Source organism: Myotis yumanensis, unplaced genomic scaffold (assembly GCF_028538775.1).
Source record: "Myotis yumanensis isolate MYYU_CA2020_CCGP unplaced genomic scaffold, mMyoYum1.0.hap1 SCAF_1, whole genome shotgun sequence".
NCBI classification, from domain to species: Eukaryota; Metazoa; Chordata; class Mammalia; order Chiroptera; family Vespertilionidae; genus Myotis; species Myotis yumanensis.
In genome coordinates, this window is record NW_027223752.1 from 165,711,743 (window position 1) to 165,726,539 (window position 14,797).

At 58.1% G+C, this 14,797-nt stretch overlaps 1 protein-coding gene across 3 annotated transcripts in view; it reads left to right on the forward strand.

Moving 5' to 3' along the window:
- Positions 1 to 2,512: 2,512 nt before the first annotated feature.
- The window catches only part of GATA3 (GATA binding protein 3), a 29,148-nt gene continuing 16,863 nt past the window's right edge, over positions 2,513 to 14,797 (forward strand). For 2 of the 3 annotated variants that reach the window (XM_070391683.1, XM_070391698.1), the window contains exons 1-2: positions 11,571 to 11,804; positions 12,238 to 12,868. In XM_070391683.1, coding sequence (XP_070247784.1) covers positions 12,628 to 12,868 — 241 coding nt within the window. In that variant the 5' untranslated portion in view covers positions 11,571 to 11,804; positions 12,238 to 12,627. Of the gene's footprint in view, positions 2,662 to 11,570; positions 11,805 to 12,237; positions 12,869 to 14,797 lie in introns of those variants that run through there. The other variant, XM_070391690.1, reaches the window with a different exon arrangement.

Consider the following 14,797-nt stretch of genomic DNA (forward strand, 5'->3'; position numbering starts at 1 on the left):
TCTTTGGCAGCCGGGTTTCCTCAAATGAAGCCTTCCTTTGCTGGAGGTGGAATTGGGGGAGCGCAGTGTATGCGATCGCATTTCTCAGTCCCTCGCCAGTCACTTTAGACCTGGAGACAGGCAAGTGCCCGCGTCAGCAGAAAAGGAACGCGGCGAGGGGCCGCCAGACCCGCCGGGACCCGCGGGCGCGCGCGTGGACAGGGTGGCGAGGGGTGCGCGCGCCGAGTGGCCGAGGGGGCCTGGAGAAGCCAGATCCGGAGCCAGTCCTGGGTTCCAGGGGGTTGGGATCCTGAGTCTAAGGGACGGGACCGGGGCTTTCCACTTGGGGGCGAGTCTGCGTGTGTGGGGGGGGGGGCGGGGGGGGGCTCAAAGGAGAGGGGGTGGGAGATTGGGACCCACAATACGGACCAGAGTGGGGAGGGGACTTTGGAGAAAGACACAAAGAGCCCACAGGCTTGGTGGACAGCGAGTTGGGTGGGTTATAGCTAACACCAAGGCCGAGGAGACTCCTCCAGGAGCCCGCAGTCCTGCTCCCCAAGAGGCAGTGCGCGGGTAGAATCGAGGGGGACTCAGGAACCTAAAAGGGCTCCGGAGTCCCCGCCACCCACTTCTCGCCACCGGCCGCGGCCTGACCCTTCGCGGCCTCCCTGGCACAGTCCACACAGCTCCATGGAATGCGCCAGGGCAACAAGTTGGTGAAAGCTTGTCTACAGAGTGACCTTGCCCCCCTGAGTCCTCAAAACGCGAAGCCCGGCCGACTCCGCACCCTGGCGCCAGAGAATTTGGCTCTGCCACTTGGTGGCGGAAGGAGGGCGCGAGAGGGCAGGAGGGAGAGGAGGGGCTGAACTTGTGACTGAGGTGGGCTTCGGGGTTCTCTCAAGGGCAGGGAACCCCCCTCTCTTCTGGTCAGGTTGGCAAGAGAGAATCCCCTTTACCCCCACTCTCGGCTTAAACCCGGAATCCCGAGGGTCTGTGGGGGCCGAGGGCACAGACAGGTGGTGGTATGTCTGATTCCAGGGGCTTTGGGCGGCTGGAGGCTGCGGCCGCACTCCGGGATCTCCCTCCCACCCCGAACCTGGTGCCCCTGGCGCCCCTGGCGCCCCTGGCCTGGGCATCGCTCTGTACCTGCTCTCCAGACACCTCGTTCCACGGAAAGTCTCACTCTCACGCCGCACTCCTTGGCGCTCCCTAACTGCCCCTCCTTGGGTCACCGCCCCACCTCTGCCCCCACTTGTTCTGACCTTGCTGACCAATGGCCTTGGCCTCCCTGCAGCCCCGCAGCCACCGCTGGACTCCCACCGTGAAGCTGGGCAATTCCTTCCTACCGCCCTGGTTCCAGCACAAGAAACTTCGTGACTTCCTGGCCTGGCAATGGACACTTTTTGTTTTATTTCTCCCCAAAGATTTATTTATTTTTAAAGTCAGTCTCCATAGTCTTATTGTATAAATATTGTGAAGGCAAAACTCTACCTGTCAAAACAAATGGACCCTGACCTTTCTACCCCAATGTTTATGGAGTTTCATTTTACCCTTGCAGAAATTTATTCAGGACAGACCCCTCCATGGGTTATTTTGATCTTCCACCAGCAAAAGTAGGTATGATACAGGAGGGGAGGGCTTTGAAGGGGAGGGCTGGAGTTGCTGGGTGGGTGGGTCGACAAATAGGACCATTTTCCTTAGACATTTGATCTTCAGAGCAACTTCTGCTTCTTTCTTCCCGATCTCATGCTCCTAAAAGGGAAATTTCCCCCTAGAAGTATTTATGAAAAGAGTGGGGACCCCTATAGAGCCTCCTCCCCAAACCTCTACTTCCTGGGTGCATGGATACCTCTGCCTCTGAGTGTTTCTATGCCCACCATGAGGAGGGCCAAAGAGTAGGGAGGCCTAGAGCCAGGTCACCCAGCATCCTGCTTTTCCTAACTTTTACTGGCCAGTGGTGGCTAAAGATAGATGTGGCTGGAGAGTGCTTGCATTTTTTGAGGTGTTAGCATAAACAGAAACAGGAGGAACAGTCAGAAAGGAGGGGGAAAGCCCTGTGGGGTACAGGCCCTGCTAATGCTGGCCACCAGTTGTATCTCTAGAAACTCCCACTGGGCTCCCACTTCTCCAAAATGGGAGAAAAACTCCACCAAAGCTTTTATATCTATGGTAGGTAATGGCCCAGTCAACACTACCGATGACATTTACAATGTGAATTCCAACCCTGCCAAATACAGTGAGTGGGCTTTGTTGGCTCTAGGGGCTGATCACGTTTGAGGCAATCTTTCCCCACCCCCACCCCAACTCTGCCAGCTTCGTCCATCCCTTGTGTGCAGTTTGCGTGTTTGCAAAGGGGGGGGGGGGTCATTCCTCGCTCAGTCTTCGGCCCTCCCTCCCTTTCCCCCTTTGCAACCCGGAAGCGCTCGCTCAGTACAGTGAGCAGGAGAAGGCGGAGGGAGGGAGGGAGGGAGGGAGGGGGTTCCTAGGAAGGATGCACATCACCCAGGTTTTACTTCTTGCTGGAAGCCTGCGTGAGATGCCGTAAGCAGCTGGGGCAGTGAGGACCGCGGCGGCGGCGACAACAGTGGCTAAGTCTGCCTGTCGTTTCTGCCTTCAAATCTCTGGCAAGTCAGGAAATAATAAAAAACAGCTGGCCGGCAGGAGCAGGCGCGAGCTACCCAGGTCAGTGAATATCGCTATCTTCTCCCTCTAACTCTGCACTCGCTCCCCCGGCTCCCCCTGCTCCACGCGGAGAGAATTAAAAGGGCTCCGAAGGGATAGCTGCCTCTGGGGAAAAGTGAAGTAAGCCTCGGTCCTATTGTTCGTTCTGGTCACTGGAAATCTTGGGCTTTCTGCAATGACCTTGGGCGAGCATGGTGTGTGCATGTGTGTATGTCCTTGTTTGGAGAAAAGAGCTAATAGAACGAAGCTGGTGAAGAAAAACTAAACCGAAAAATAAGAGCTGGCAGAAATGTCGGGGAAGGGCTGGGCACACATGTTCCACTGAGGCAGGGCAGAGCACTGGGGAAAAGAACCCATTTATGGAGGAGCAGCTCAGTCTTCTTTCAAGGTGGCTGCAGGGTCCCAGTGTCAATTTCATGTTTATTTCCCTCTGCGTACAAGTGTGTGTTTAGGCTCATTGTCTCTGCATATAATTAAAGAAGCAGCCGTGTGCTGTGAGATAAAAGTTGGAGCCCAGCTGTGTGGGCATCTGACATGGAGGTGGTGGTGGTGGGGAATGGGGTGGGGGGTGGGGGGCTGATGGCTTGGAAGTACCTTTGCTTCCAGAAGCACCCTGAGGCAAGTAAGAAAACCAAGAAAACCGCTGCCTGGGAGAGAGGGTGCCCAGGGTTGTGAGGAGCAGGAGAGGAAGAGGAGACAAGTATTTTACTTTCTCCTGGGACATTGGACCAACAGATTCCCAATAGTCATTTCATCAGAGGTTCCCAACCAAAACAGATTAAATGCAAGGGAGGGTGAGTGCATGTAGGCAGGAGAGTTTCTTTAAGATGCCTTTGCCTCCTCTCAGATGTGGAAGGGTGTGAGGAAACTGACATGGGGGTAATTCCGTCCAGGGCAGAGGATGAAAATGACTCCAACCCGCAGGAACTCCCCTCCGTTTGGTTCCCACGTTCCCTAGTTCTTTTTTCCTCCTCTGTCAGCCACATCCACCCAGGGACGCTTGGATTGTGGATGACAGATTACAAAATTTAAAGAGACAATAATAATGTAGCATTTGCAGCGCTTCTATCCTTTTAGCGGCTCTGGCAGAAAAGGTGTGTGTGTGTGAGGGGCTATTGGTCCTATGACAGGCTTGGGAAGGGAGTCCCAGTAAGGCTGGTAGAGTGATGCTTGCAGGGCCCAAATGGCTGTTTGTGGGAGGAGGCTTATCATTAAACCTTTTAAATGTTTGTGTGATTTTGAGGAAAGAAATTGTTTTCTGCCCATTTGAATCCTGGGCAAGGTAGGGTGTCCAGGTCGGACTGACCAAGATCCAGGTGAGGTTTGGGTTCCATGATCGATTCCCGCATGGGACCAAGCAGGAGGCTCAGCTTCCAGGTTCCAGCGGTGGCCCTGCAAGGCCTGGGGTTCCTGGCTTTAGGAGCCAGATGGATTCTGAGGGCATCGCGAGTGGCATTGGGTACACAAACCCAAGCACCTGTACCTGCAGGCCCACCCCTCTATTCTACACAAGAGCTCTTCCCTAGCCCTGGGGACTCTGGGTTGGGTTGTCTCTCGAGCCAAAAGCCCAGAGACAGTAGAAGCTACGTTTCCTTTATTTGAGAATTCCACTCTGCCTTTTCCCAGACAATATGTGAGGTGGGGGTCATTGGGAGCGCAGTGAGGGCATGGGAGTGGATGCCCGAGTACTCTGGTGGAACTTCTTTGTTGGGATGCCCAGCAGCCCAGGGCCACACAGAGAGCCTGGGAAGAGGCAGGTATGTGGGAGCTGGGTGGCTGAGAACCCATCTTCTGGAGGTTAAGGCAATTTGTGTCCCGGACAAGGTGTGTGAGAAAAGAATCCAAAAAACAAAAAAAACCCCAAACAAACCAGTGTTCTCTAGCAGGGGTTATTCTAACCATTTCTGGGCTGCACTGAGGTATTGCCTCATGTTCCACATCTGAGCCCGGTTGAACGTAAATGTGCATTCTTTTCGCGGTGTCTTTGTGTGACGACCAAGTATTCTTGATCATCTCTTTTTCTTAACGGTTGGAGTAATCAGAGAGGCTTAGCAACAGCCATGCCTGGACCAAGGCAGCCCCCGAGTTGGAGTCCGAACCCCCCTTTGCTTCTGGCCACTGGACAGAAGGGGCTGGAGGTGGTGACGGTCGGTTAGAAGGACCAGAAAGAAAAAAAATGGTTGTCCAGGCGCTTGAGCGAGTCTCCCTACATGCCTGTCGCTGCGGATCTGCAGGCACACGTGTGTGGTTGCTGTTTTGTTTTATATAACAAATTGCTTGGGTTCCACCAAGTGGCAGGCGGCGGAGAGTCCAGCGCCAGCCGGGGTCCTGGCGGGGAGAGGCGGCCGGCTAGGCGCATCCTTCAAGGGAAGAAAGGCGACGGGTTGCGCGCAGGATGGCGTCTTCCCACCTGAGCAGGGCGCATTCACAGGTTACCGTGGGGTCTCCAGCGTGTCCAGAGGAAGATGTGCTTTTAGAAGCTCGCCTCAACTGTCCCCTGATCTGAACGAAATTACCCTCCCCCATCTGCCCTCTCCCAGTGGTGAACTCCCCCATCCCTTGGAGCCTAGGGTCGTTTTCCCAGCAAAAGTCACACCCCGGGTCTTCTGGTTCATTGAAAGAAGTGACAACGCAATAGCCCCAAGATAACGCGTCCTCCTGAGATGCCACCTGGAAGTGGCCTGAGGAGAGTCGGCAGGAGGCGAGCGCTTGGGACTCCGGGCTGGGACTGGGGTAGGGCAGGCACGGGTCTCGGACGTGGTGGCGGTGAGGTGGCGGGCGTCTAGCGGAGAGGCGGGAAGGCCAAGGGGAGTGAAGCAGGTGCCCACCTGCAGGCCTCATCGCCTGGAAAATGGTGGGGCCAGAAGTTCGCTGGGTGACTCCCGTATGCTGACCACTTCCCTGGGAGTCCCGGTGGCTTCAGCGGAGCGGCCTGAGGACAACACAGGAGGAGGGTCTAGACTTGCGAGCCCCTTCCTAAGAGCCATCTGGGGGAGGGGGGGGGGCGGATCAGCGGCCAGGGGCCCCGGAAGCACTGCGTGGACCTGCTGGAGCGCTCCCACCCATTCCTTTTCTTTGTGGCTCCCACCTGCCCCCCCCCCCCACCAGCCAGCCGCAGAGGCCAGGAGGGAGGCAGGGCTGGGAGGTGCGCCCGTCCTCCGAGGTGACTCGCATGCCTTTCCACTCACCCACGAGGGGAAATCTTTCTCTTCTACTCAACCCACGGGGCTCCCCGCTGTGCCAGCCCCTCAGACCTCTGCATTGTCAAACTAAAACATAGAAATCCCCTGCTCTCTCCCTCCCGCCTCCCCCTTTCCGCTACACCCCTACCTGCCCCATTTTTATCTCGCGACAATCAGGGTTTTTCTCAACTCCGGAGAAGTGGCTAGCGGCTGACGGAGGGCCAGGATCCCTCCGAGCTGGAGGGCACGGCCTGCGGTGGGGGCGGAGCGGGAGGGGGGCAATCTGAGCGCCTCTCTCCCTTTGACGCTCCACAGCCACAACTCTCGCCGCTCCTCCTGGTCTGGGCGGGTTTCTTTCCGAATTTTAACCGGTGATAGATGAATAAACAAACAAAGTAAATAAAACCACACACTACGCCCAGAGTGCTGGCTCATTTCCCAGGACAGGTGGACCCCGGGCCTGGCGCGGGTGGGCGTGGGAGCCGGGAGGAGGGCTGAGCCCGCGGACCTCTTTTCGCCCCAGTTCCCACGGGTTTCCCCTTTGACGTTTCCTCCTCCGGCACCTTCCCATCGCCGGAGTTTTGGGGTCCCCCTTTTCCTCTGCGTTGCCCAGGTCTCCTGCTCGCTGTTTTCATTGGAAGCGAACAGCCAGCACAGCCCCCACACTGCCTGCTTCTTTCTCATCGCCCTGTGAGTTCGCTGATCTGCGCTTCAGTTCATGCGGGAAGGAGAAGGGGGCTTGGGTGGGGACTGCAGATTTAACATGTGTTTAGCCCGTGCGCCGGAGCGGCTCCCCCGTCGTGCCGCCAGCGCAGCCGAGGCCAGGCAGTGGCGCCTTGGGCTGTGTCCCCAGCGTAACCCTCCGGTCGGGCAGCTGGCGAGCTGTTTGTACAGCTTTACCTGCGCTATTCTCGTATCCAGTAAAAACCTTCGCCCGGCCGCGGTAACCTAATACCAGGACCGAGGCAGAGGAGGGGGTGATGGGGTTGGCTCCGTAGAGCGGGAGGTGTGTACGCGCCAGAAGGGGGTTCTCTGCTTTGTCCCTTCTCCCAGCGGAGAATGAAATTGGGACGCGGTTCGCGGGATCGAGGTGGGGGACCTCGGGCTGAGGAGGAAGGAGGCCGGCGTCCGGGTCCCTGTCTGTTCTGCTTTTCACTCTCTCACAGGCATCGGGGACCCGCGTGTAGCCGCAGCTCAGACGCTGGCCGCCGGCAGGCGCGGAGGTCCCGGGGAGCCCCGCGGGGCTAGCGAGGCCCAGCCAGGGCATTCCAGGACGACGACCTGGTGTCTCTCTCCCCGCTTTAACTTGCCCCATTGGGATTCCCACACCTAAGACAAAATCTGAAAGGAAGGGCGCCGACACTTCGGCAGACCTCTCCTCCCAGGCCGGGCTCCTTTTCCGGAGCGCCGGGGTCTCGGCTGCAGCCGGCGGAGGGAATCGGATTTAAATGCTTCTTGGCGGTTATTGTCTCTCGCTAATTGATCTAACAATGGCCACTGTTACAGGGCAGATTCCCAATTAAATGTCCCGCGGGGCTGCGCTAGGCTCCCCGCGGCGAACTGGCCGCCGGCCTGGGGCTTGCTGACCGCCGGGGTGCGAACCCAGCTGGTGCGGGGCCCGGCGCCGGCCTCGGCACCTCTGGCCTCCACTTCCTCTCAGACGCACAGCGACCGCGGCCCGTTCACACCATTTTTTATTGACCGAGCGCAGGCAAAGAAGATGGATCGAGCTGGGATGGGAAGTGACTTCTCCTCCCCCAGCCCCGGCTGGCCTGGGCCTCGGGGCCGCGCTCCGATTTCTGGCTTGTGCTGTCGCTCTGTGCCCTCCCAGCCCCCAGCCCCGCAGGTTCCCGGCTTCATTTCAGTCTTTAACTGGGAGGCCGGGTCCGCCCAGGCCGGCGCCGCGGCTCCGGGGGGAGGGACCCGGCGGCGCGGCCCGGCTCCGCTTCTCTCTCCCGCCTGCAAATATTTGCTGCCTCGCTGGAAATCCGACTGTTTCGCGCGCGCTCCGCTTGCAAAGTCCTTAAGTAAACACGCTCAAATGACCGCCCCGGGCGGCCCGAGGCACGCTCACTCCCCCTGCTCGGGATTAGTAACTTTATGACTTCGACCCCGAGGCTCCGCTTTTCTGGTTACCCTCCTCGGACAGCGCGGCGGCCCCGGCCGCTGCTCCCAGGACCTCGGCCCCGCGGAGCTCGCCTGGACGCGCCCGTCGCCAGGCTCGGGTGGGTGACGCTCCCGCGTGGATCTCCGATCCCTGAGTCCTGGGGTGAGCCTGGGGGGGCACGCTCCTCCCCTCTGCGCGGCGGGGCTCCGGTTCCTTGGTGGGGCTGGGTTCCCCACTTCCATCTCCACAGAGTCTCTGCGCACCCGGAAGGGCGGGTGGGTGGGACGCATACACGAGCATGTGTTTGGGGGCTGGGGGTGGGTCCCAGTTGAGCCCAACCAAGGAGAGAAAGTAAGGCTCCATTTCTTACCCTTTCCCCAAGAGGGCACACACACCTCGCTCAACTTGACGCCTAAAGCAGCCGCCTGGAGGCCTGGCGTTGCAAACAGGCCACACTGGCTCCCGCCGCCCCACGCTCGGACTCGGCTCCTGGGGGTGGGGGCAGGGGTAGGCGGGCGGTGGTTGCGCCGTTATCTGCTCAGCTTCGGGAGGCTTGCCTCCAGGGTCCCAGGCACCCAAGCCACTCGCCTGCCCCTTACCCTGGTGAGGGAGGCCTCGCGCCCTACTGGAGCCCAGGGCGACAGCATCCTCCTCGGTCTTCTCCTCGCGTTCTCCTCCTCCCGGCTGCTCCCGGGGAAAAGGGGGGACTCGCAGACCAGCCAAGCAGAGGTGCCCGGGGAAGGGGCTGTCAGGTCTGCAGAAGGGCGCTGAGCGTCTCCGCAAGGAGGCCAGGATCTGCTCTGCGGGCTATGGCAGAGGGGAATCAGGACCACCTTTCCCCCCTTCCCCCGGCCTCGAGCCCCCCCGTCTCCCGCCCTCCCCGGGAGGAGGAAGCCCAGCCTGCATTTGCCGGCGAGGCGGGTCTAGCCGGCGCCTGGCCTAGCCTAGACCCCCGCAGCCCGGCTCTCCGCCTCAGGCCAAGCGCCGCAGCCTCTCTCCAGCCGCGCTCCCTTCCCCCTTCCTTCCCGTGGGTCCCAAGGCCGACCTCGGCCCACCCTCCCCGGTATCCCTCTCCTCTCCTTTTTCCTCCTTCCCTCCCCCGCCGCTACCCCCCTGCTCTGTGCTCCCGGCTCTGGGGCTGGGCCCGTGACGTCAAACACAGTGTGGCGTCGGCGAGACTGGCCGGCGCGGGCCATCAAAAGAGCAACGTCCTCTTTCCCAATTACCCACTGTCAGTCCGGGAACAGGGGCGGACCGGCTGGGAATTAAATGTTAAATACCCCCTACAGGCTGGCTCCATTGCACCGGGTATCCAGCCGCAGCCCCCGCGCCTCCCTGCCAGCTCCAAACCACCCAGACCTGGAGGGGCCTTACAGAGCTTTCATTTTTTTCAGGGTGGTCGGGGGGTGGGGGTTCTCCATCCCAGTGCAGCCCGATTTGGGTGCCTGTGATTTAATTAAAACGAATAAGCCCCCCACCCCCCACCCCAGTATGGTAGGTTATCAGAGAGGCGCCGCTACACCGGAAGGCCTCCTTCTCACACATCTTTTCTCTTTGTCTTTTAAAAATCGCTCTCGGCCTCAGAAGTTAACATGTTCAAGTTCTGGCGTGGGCAGCACTTCTCTCCACAGGACAGGCTCCCTTTATCCTTCGCGGCCTCCAGGAATGGGGTGGCTTTGGACAGCGGTCAGGCCCGCACCTATCCTGGTCCTGGACTGACGCTCAGAGAAAGCGCTGTTCATTTTTTCTGCTTCCATTCTTAATCTTAATCTCGGGACTTTTAGCAAAAATGTGTGTGCGCGTTCCTCTGTCCCCGTTTGTGGAGCGGTTTCCGGTGAATGTTAGAAGCTAAATAATTAAAAGGTTTGGAGAGCGCTGTGAGCAGCAGAGGCTGGCAGCGTGACTGGCCCTAGAGAGCAGTGGTCAGAGAGAAAGGAAGATCGATGCTCCTTTACTGGGCCGTCCTGACAGCCGGGGACGAAACGGGCTCAGGAGGAACCGGGTAGGTGGGTGGTGGTGGTGGTGCTTCATTTAGGGATTTTCTTCCTGTTCCACCGACTTCGAACAAACACCAGGTTTAAGGAGATGGAGACTCCAGAGAAACTCCAAATCCAAGACCCGGAGGACCCACGTTTTCACCACTTATTCAAAATAAATGTTACTCATCTTTCTATAAGGATTGTGTATTAAAACAACTCCCCCCCACCAAGTGAAGGCTGAATTTGAATATCGATGTTTTTGCATGGAAGGAATCCTCCAGCTCCAATTTTTGTATTTGACGGAATTTTATGGGGTGGAGGAGCGAAAAGGGAATAATGTCTTCCATTCAAATAGAACCCACATCAAACTCTTAGCACCGTCCGTGGGAAAGCCTGCGGGAGAACTCTCGCTCTCTCATCTCACACTTTGTGCTGGGGGAACGGACGGTGGAACCTGAGTCTTCTTCCGCCTGACCCCTGTGCGCCTCGGCCACCTCGGCGGGCCGCGCGGCTGCAGGAGACTGAGCGCCACTAGGGGATGCAGTGGCTCAAAGGACCCGGACGGGCAGCGGAGGTTGGAGGCCGCGGGGCCGGCCAATCGCGGCCCGGCCATAGCCTCGCCCGCTGATTGGCTCCTTTTCCAGCCCCGCCTCCGCCCCGCCCTTTGCGGGGCGTCTCCAAGCTGCGCTCCCTCCGCCGCGGGATTGGGGCTCCGCGGCCCGAGTCCCAAGCCCGGCTAGGTCGCCGCGGTCCTGCCCCGCGGCCGCTGAAGGAGGCTGGGGAAATACGCTGGGAATCGGAGTGAGTCAGGAAAAGTTGGGTCACTGGAGTGAAGACCCGAGTCCCGCCTTTCCGATCCCTCACTGCAGTTGGAACTATTTGGAGTCTTCCTCCCTCTTTCCTTTTCATCCATCCCATCCACTTTTGCCACTGAAGTCAAAAGCACAGTTCGATTACAGATATTGGGTCTGAAAAGGACAGCTACAACAGCTGAAACCTTCGCGAGGCTTGTGAACTCCAAAGGCCAGGGAACGTATTGACAACGACTCCAAAAGTAACGCGGAGTTTCAATCAAAGGCATATTTCTCTTGCCCGATTTCTCAACTCGCAGATATTTCTCTCCAGAGGCAAATCTCAAAGTACTTTGACGTTAATTTTGTTTTTTTTTCTGATCAGTTTTACATGCTCATAGCACCAAGTCAATGAACTTCTCAATACGCCCTAGAATGAATAATAATAAAAAAATTGCTCACTTAAAAAGTCTGAAAAAGCAACTCTGCCTGTAGAAATTAAGTTTATGAATGGAGCAGGCCCGTTTCTCCGGCAAGGAATAGTCCACCCAGCCGGAAAGAATTGGCAGGAGCTGGAGCCACATTTAAAGGGCCAGAGCGCGAATTCCCTCCTGCCCGCCCCCCTCCACCCCCGCCCCCGCCCCCGGCCGCTTCGCCCACCCGCCGCCCCCGGGCTCCCCGCCCTGGCCGCCCTGCGAGGCGCCCCTTTCCGGTCAGTGCAGGGGCGAGAGGAGGGGCTGGGGGTGAAGCCCCGGAGCGGGTTTGGGTTGCAGTTTCCTTGCGCGGGGGAGGCTGTCCCCTCCTCGCCAGCGCCAGGCTCCTCCCTCTCTCGCAGATGACACTAGAACCTCCTTAAGTTGCGTCGCGCCACAGCTGTCTGCGAACACTGAGCTGCCTGGCGCCGTCTTGATACTTTCAGAAAGAATGCATTCCCTGTAAAAAAAAAAAAAAATACTGAGAGAGGGAGAGAGGAAAAGAGAGAGAGACGGGGAGAGCGCAAGACAGAGCAAGCCACGCAATCTGACGGAGCACTCTCTGCTCCAGGTCACACGCCTCCTCCTCCTCTCTGCTCCTCGCTAACCAGGTTGGTACCGGCGACTTTTATTTATTTATTTATTTAAGTTTGATTTCCCCCCCTCTCTGCATTTGGGAAAACTGTACAACATTTAAAACGCAACCCTCCTGTTTTGGAGAGTTTCTAGAGGCTGGAAGAAAGTTCCTGGGACCGGTGTCCCCCGGAGGGAGGGAGGGAGTGTCGTCCGAGTTGGAAGGGCTCAGCCAGTCCCGGGCTCCCGGGCTCCCGGGAGAGCCAGGCTGCGGGGATGTCCATTGGGAGTCTTTCCCTCCTGGGCTGCGTCCGGGTGTTCCCAGCTCTGTAGGAGGTGCGCGCGTGTGCGCGTGTGTGTGCGTGTCCCGGGGCGCGGGCCGGCGGCTCCAGGGCAGGTGGTGCCACTTCATAAACTCAGGTGCCAAAGAACTTCGGAGCTCACCCAGGTCTCCCCTTCTCTCTTTTGCAGGTGACTCGAGGAGGGCCTCCGCCTTGGAGCCGCTGGAGGAGAGCCTCACTTGCAGAATTCCAGCTGTCCTCGCCCCCCTTTGCAGTTTGGGGCCCCTTTATCCTCTGTACCTGTTTTTTTTTAATTTCTTTTTTTCTTCCCCTTCTCTTTGCTAAACTACCACTCAAAAGATTTTTTTTTTTTTAAAAAAAATCTCATTTGCTCCTCTTTCCTTCCCACTTTTCCCATTCCCATACTGAAAACAAACCATTAAACGAGTCGAGCTCCTCCGACGGCAAGCTCACCTGCAGATCCTCGGAGCCCCCACCCCCTGACCGCCCAGACCGATCGCCCTCCCTCTCCACCCGCGGGTTCCGGGCCCGGCGAGAGGGCGCGAGCGCAGCCGGGGCCATGGAGGTGACGGCAGACCAGCCGCGCTGGGTGAGCCACCACCACCCTGCGGTCCTCAACGGGCAGCACCCAGACACGCACCACCCGGGTCTCAGCCACTCCTACATGGACCCAGCGCAGTACCCCCTGCCCGAGGAGGTGGATGTACTTTTTAACATCGACGGTCAAGGCAACCACGTCTCGTCCTACTACGGAAACTCGGTGAGGGCCACGGTGCAGAGGTACCCGCCGACCCACCACGGTGAGTCCGCCCCGGGTGCGGAGACCCCGCTGCCCCAGGTCGGGGAGGCCGGGAGGGACCCGGGGTGGGGAGACACAGCCGAAGCTCCCAGCGCCGTTAGTGCTTCATTTTAAAAACCTGGGGCCCGGAAATGGGCGAGGAAGCCGCCTCGACCGTCTTGAGAGTGTGTTTTTCACTACAGTCCCGGAGGCGCCTCTCCGCGGCTGGAGTCCCTGGGGCCGGGCGCTCACCTGGCAGGCGCGGGGCTGCAGCCCCGTCTCCCCGCGCGGCCGCCGGTCGGGGGCCTCCGAGGGTCCAGGCGCCCGGAGCCAGGCTCCCCGCCGGCACCCGGCGCTGGCCCAAAGCGACTCAGGCTCGGTTCTTGCAAAGGGCTTCGCTCCTCCAGCTATCTCGTAGCTCCTTCTGCCAGCGAACACATTTCCAGAAAGGCCCGAGAGCCGTCTTTCTTCACAGCCCTGATTTTGACTGCTCCGCAAAGCGAGTACCTTAGGTTTCTAGGCAGGTCTAGCTACGCCTGCGCCCGGAGGAATGGACTTGTGGTGCTGTAAGGGGTTTTGGTGGAAAGACTCCTGTCCTAAGGTGGAGACATTTGCGGTTTCCTAGATTCCCGGCTGCACAGAACTTTCCTGCGGCTTTGCTTGTAGGTTGCCCCATTGCTGCTCCCCGCAACGACGGCCTTCCCGTCTCCCCCGGCCTACAACAGTCCCTGAGGCTCCCAAAGAAGGTTGAGGATCCACCAGGGTTTCTTTTTTTTTTTTATGGAGGAGCGATTACAGTTGCCTTAACTTTGTTTTTCCTTTCTCTTTCACCTTGAGAAGTTTGGGAGTTCTGAAATGCTAAAAAGAAACCCAGCCCTGTGTAGTTGGGGTTGGGGTTGGGGAGGGGGCACTAGCGCTTGCCAACAGCAAGGGTGGTTTTTAAAGAAGAAATAGCAAAGTTTCACACGCGCCAGGCTCTCTCAGTGCCGGGTTTGGCGGAGATGACAGAGCCCCTCCGGCAGCAGGCGTCCTCCGCCCTGCTGTCACCACGTTTCAACCATTGTTTCTGCGGATGGGGCGCTCTCTGCCCTTGTTCGGTGCAGATCAGCAGTTCAGTGGAAATGCGTGGATGCAGACTTCATACTATTTACTATACTACTTCCTGCATAATCTGAATCTTGACCCTTGGTGTTCAGAGAACTCTCCTTCCCCTCCTCTCTCCTCCCCTTCCTCCCTCTTAAGATTTTAGTTTCAGTATTGTTCTTAATGGTTAAAATAGAACGTCAAACGCTGAGGCAGGCCCTGGATTAAAAGATCAAGGTGTGTGTGGATTTGAACTTGCAGTTTAAATTCCCCCCTCTCAGAGTGGATGTATGGACTTGTCTAGGTTATGGCTACCTTCAGCCGTGTGTGAGCGAAACATACACATGAGCTGGAATTGTGTGTATCAGGAGCTCAGGTGAACATTCACATATCACACTGTGTGAGGGACAACTTGGAGGGCATCTGGGCCTTCATTTATTTTCTTCTACAGGATTGGGGAGGGTGAGAAAGGCATCCCAGGGCACAGCCTTGAGAACTTTCTCCAGCAGTCTGAACACTTACAGTTTCCCTGCAAATCCCGTTTCAGGCCTTGCCAATTATGAGCAAGCACTGAAGTAGGGTTACCTGCAAGGGACCCTAAGAAGCTCACCTCTCCTCTCTTCCCAGCCCTTTCCTTCCTGCTCTGGGCACGGGGTGCTGGGCACTGCTGCTGGCCTCTCTCCAGGCCAGTGTATTTTCCTGGTGTTGAGTGGTGAGGCCAGGCTCACCCCTTCAGGCCTCATCACTCACAGCTGACTCTTATCAGGCTGACTGGGATTAGGTCTAGGATGGGGGACCCCGGCCATTGAAGGAAGCCAATAAATCAAGTCAGGTTCTAGAGAGGGACCGCAGGGGATGTGATTTAGAA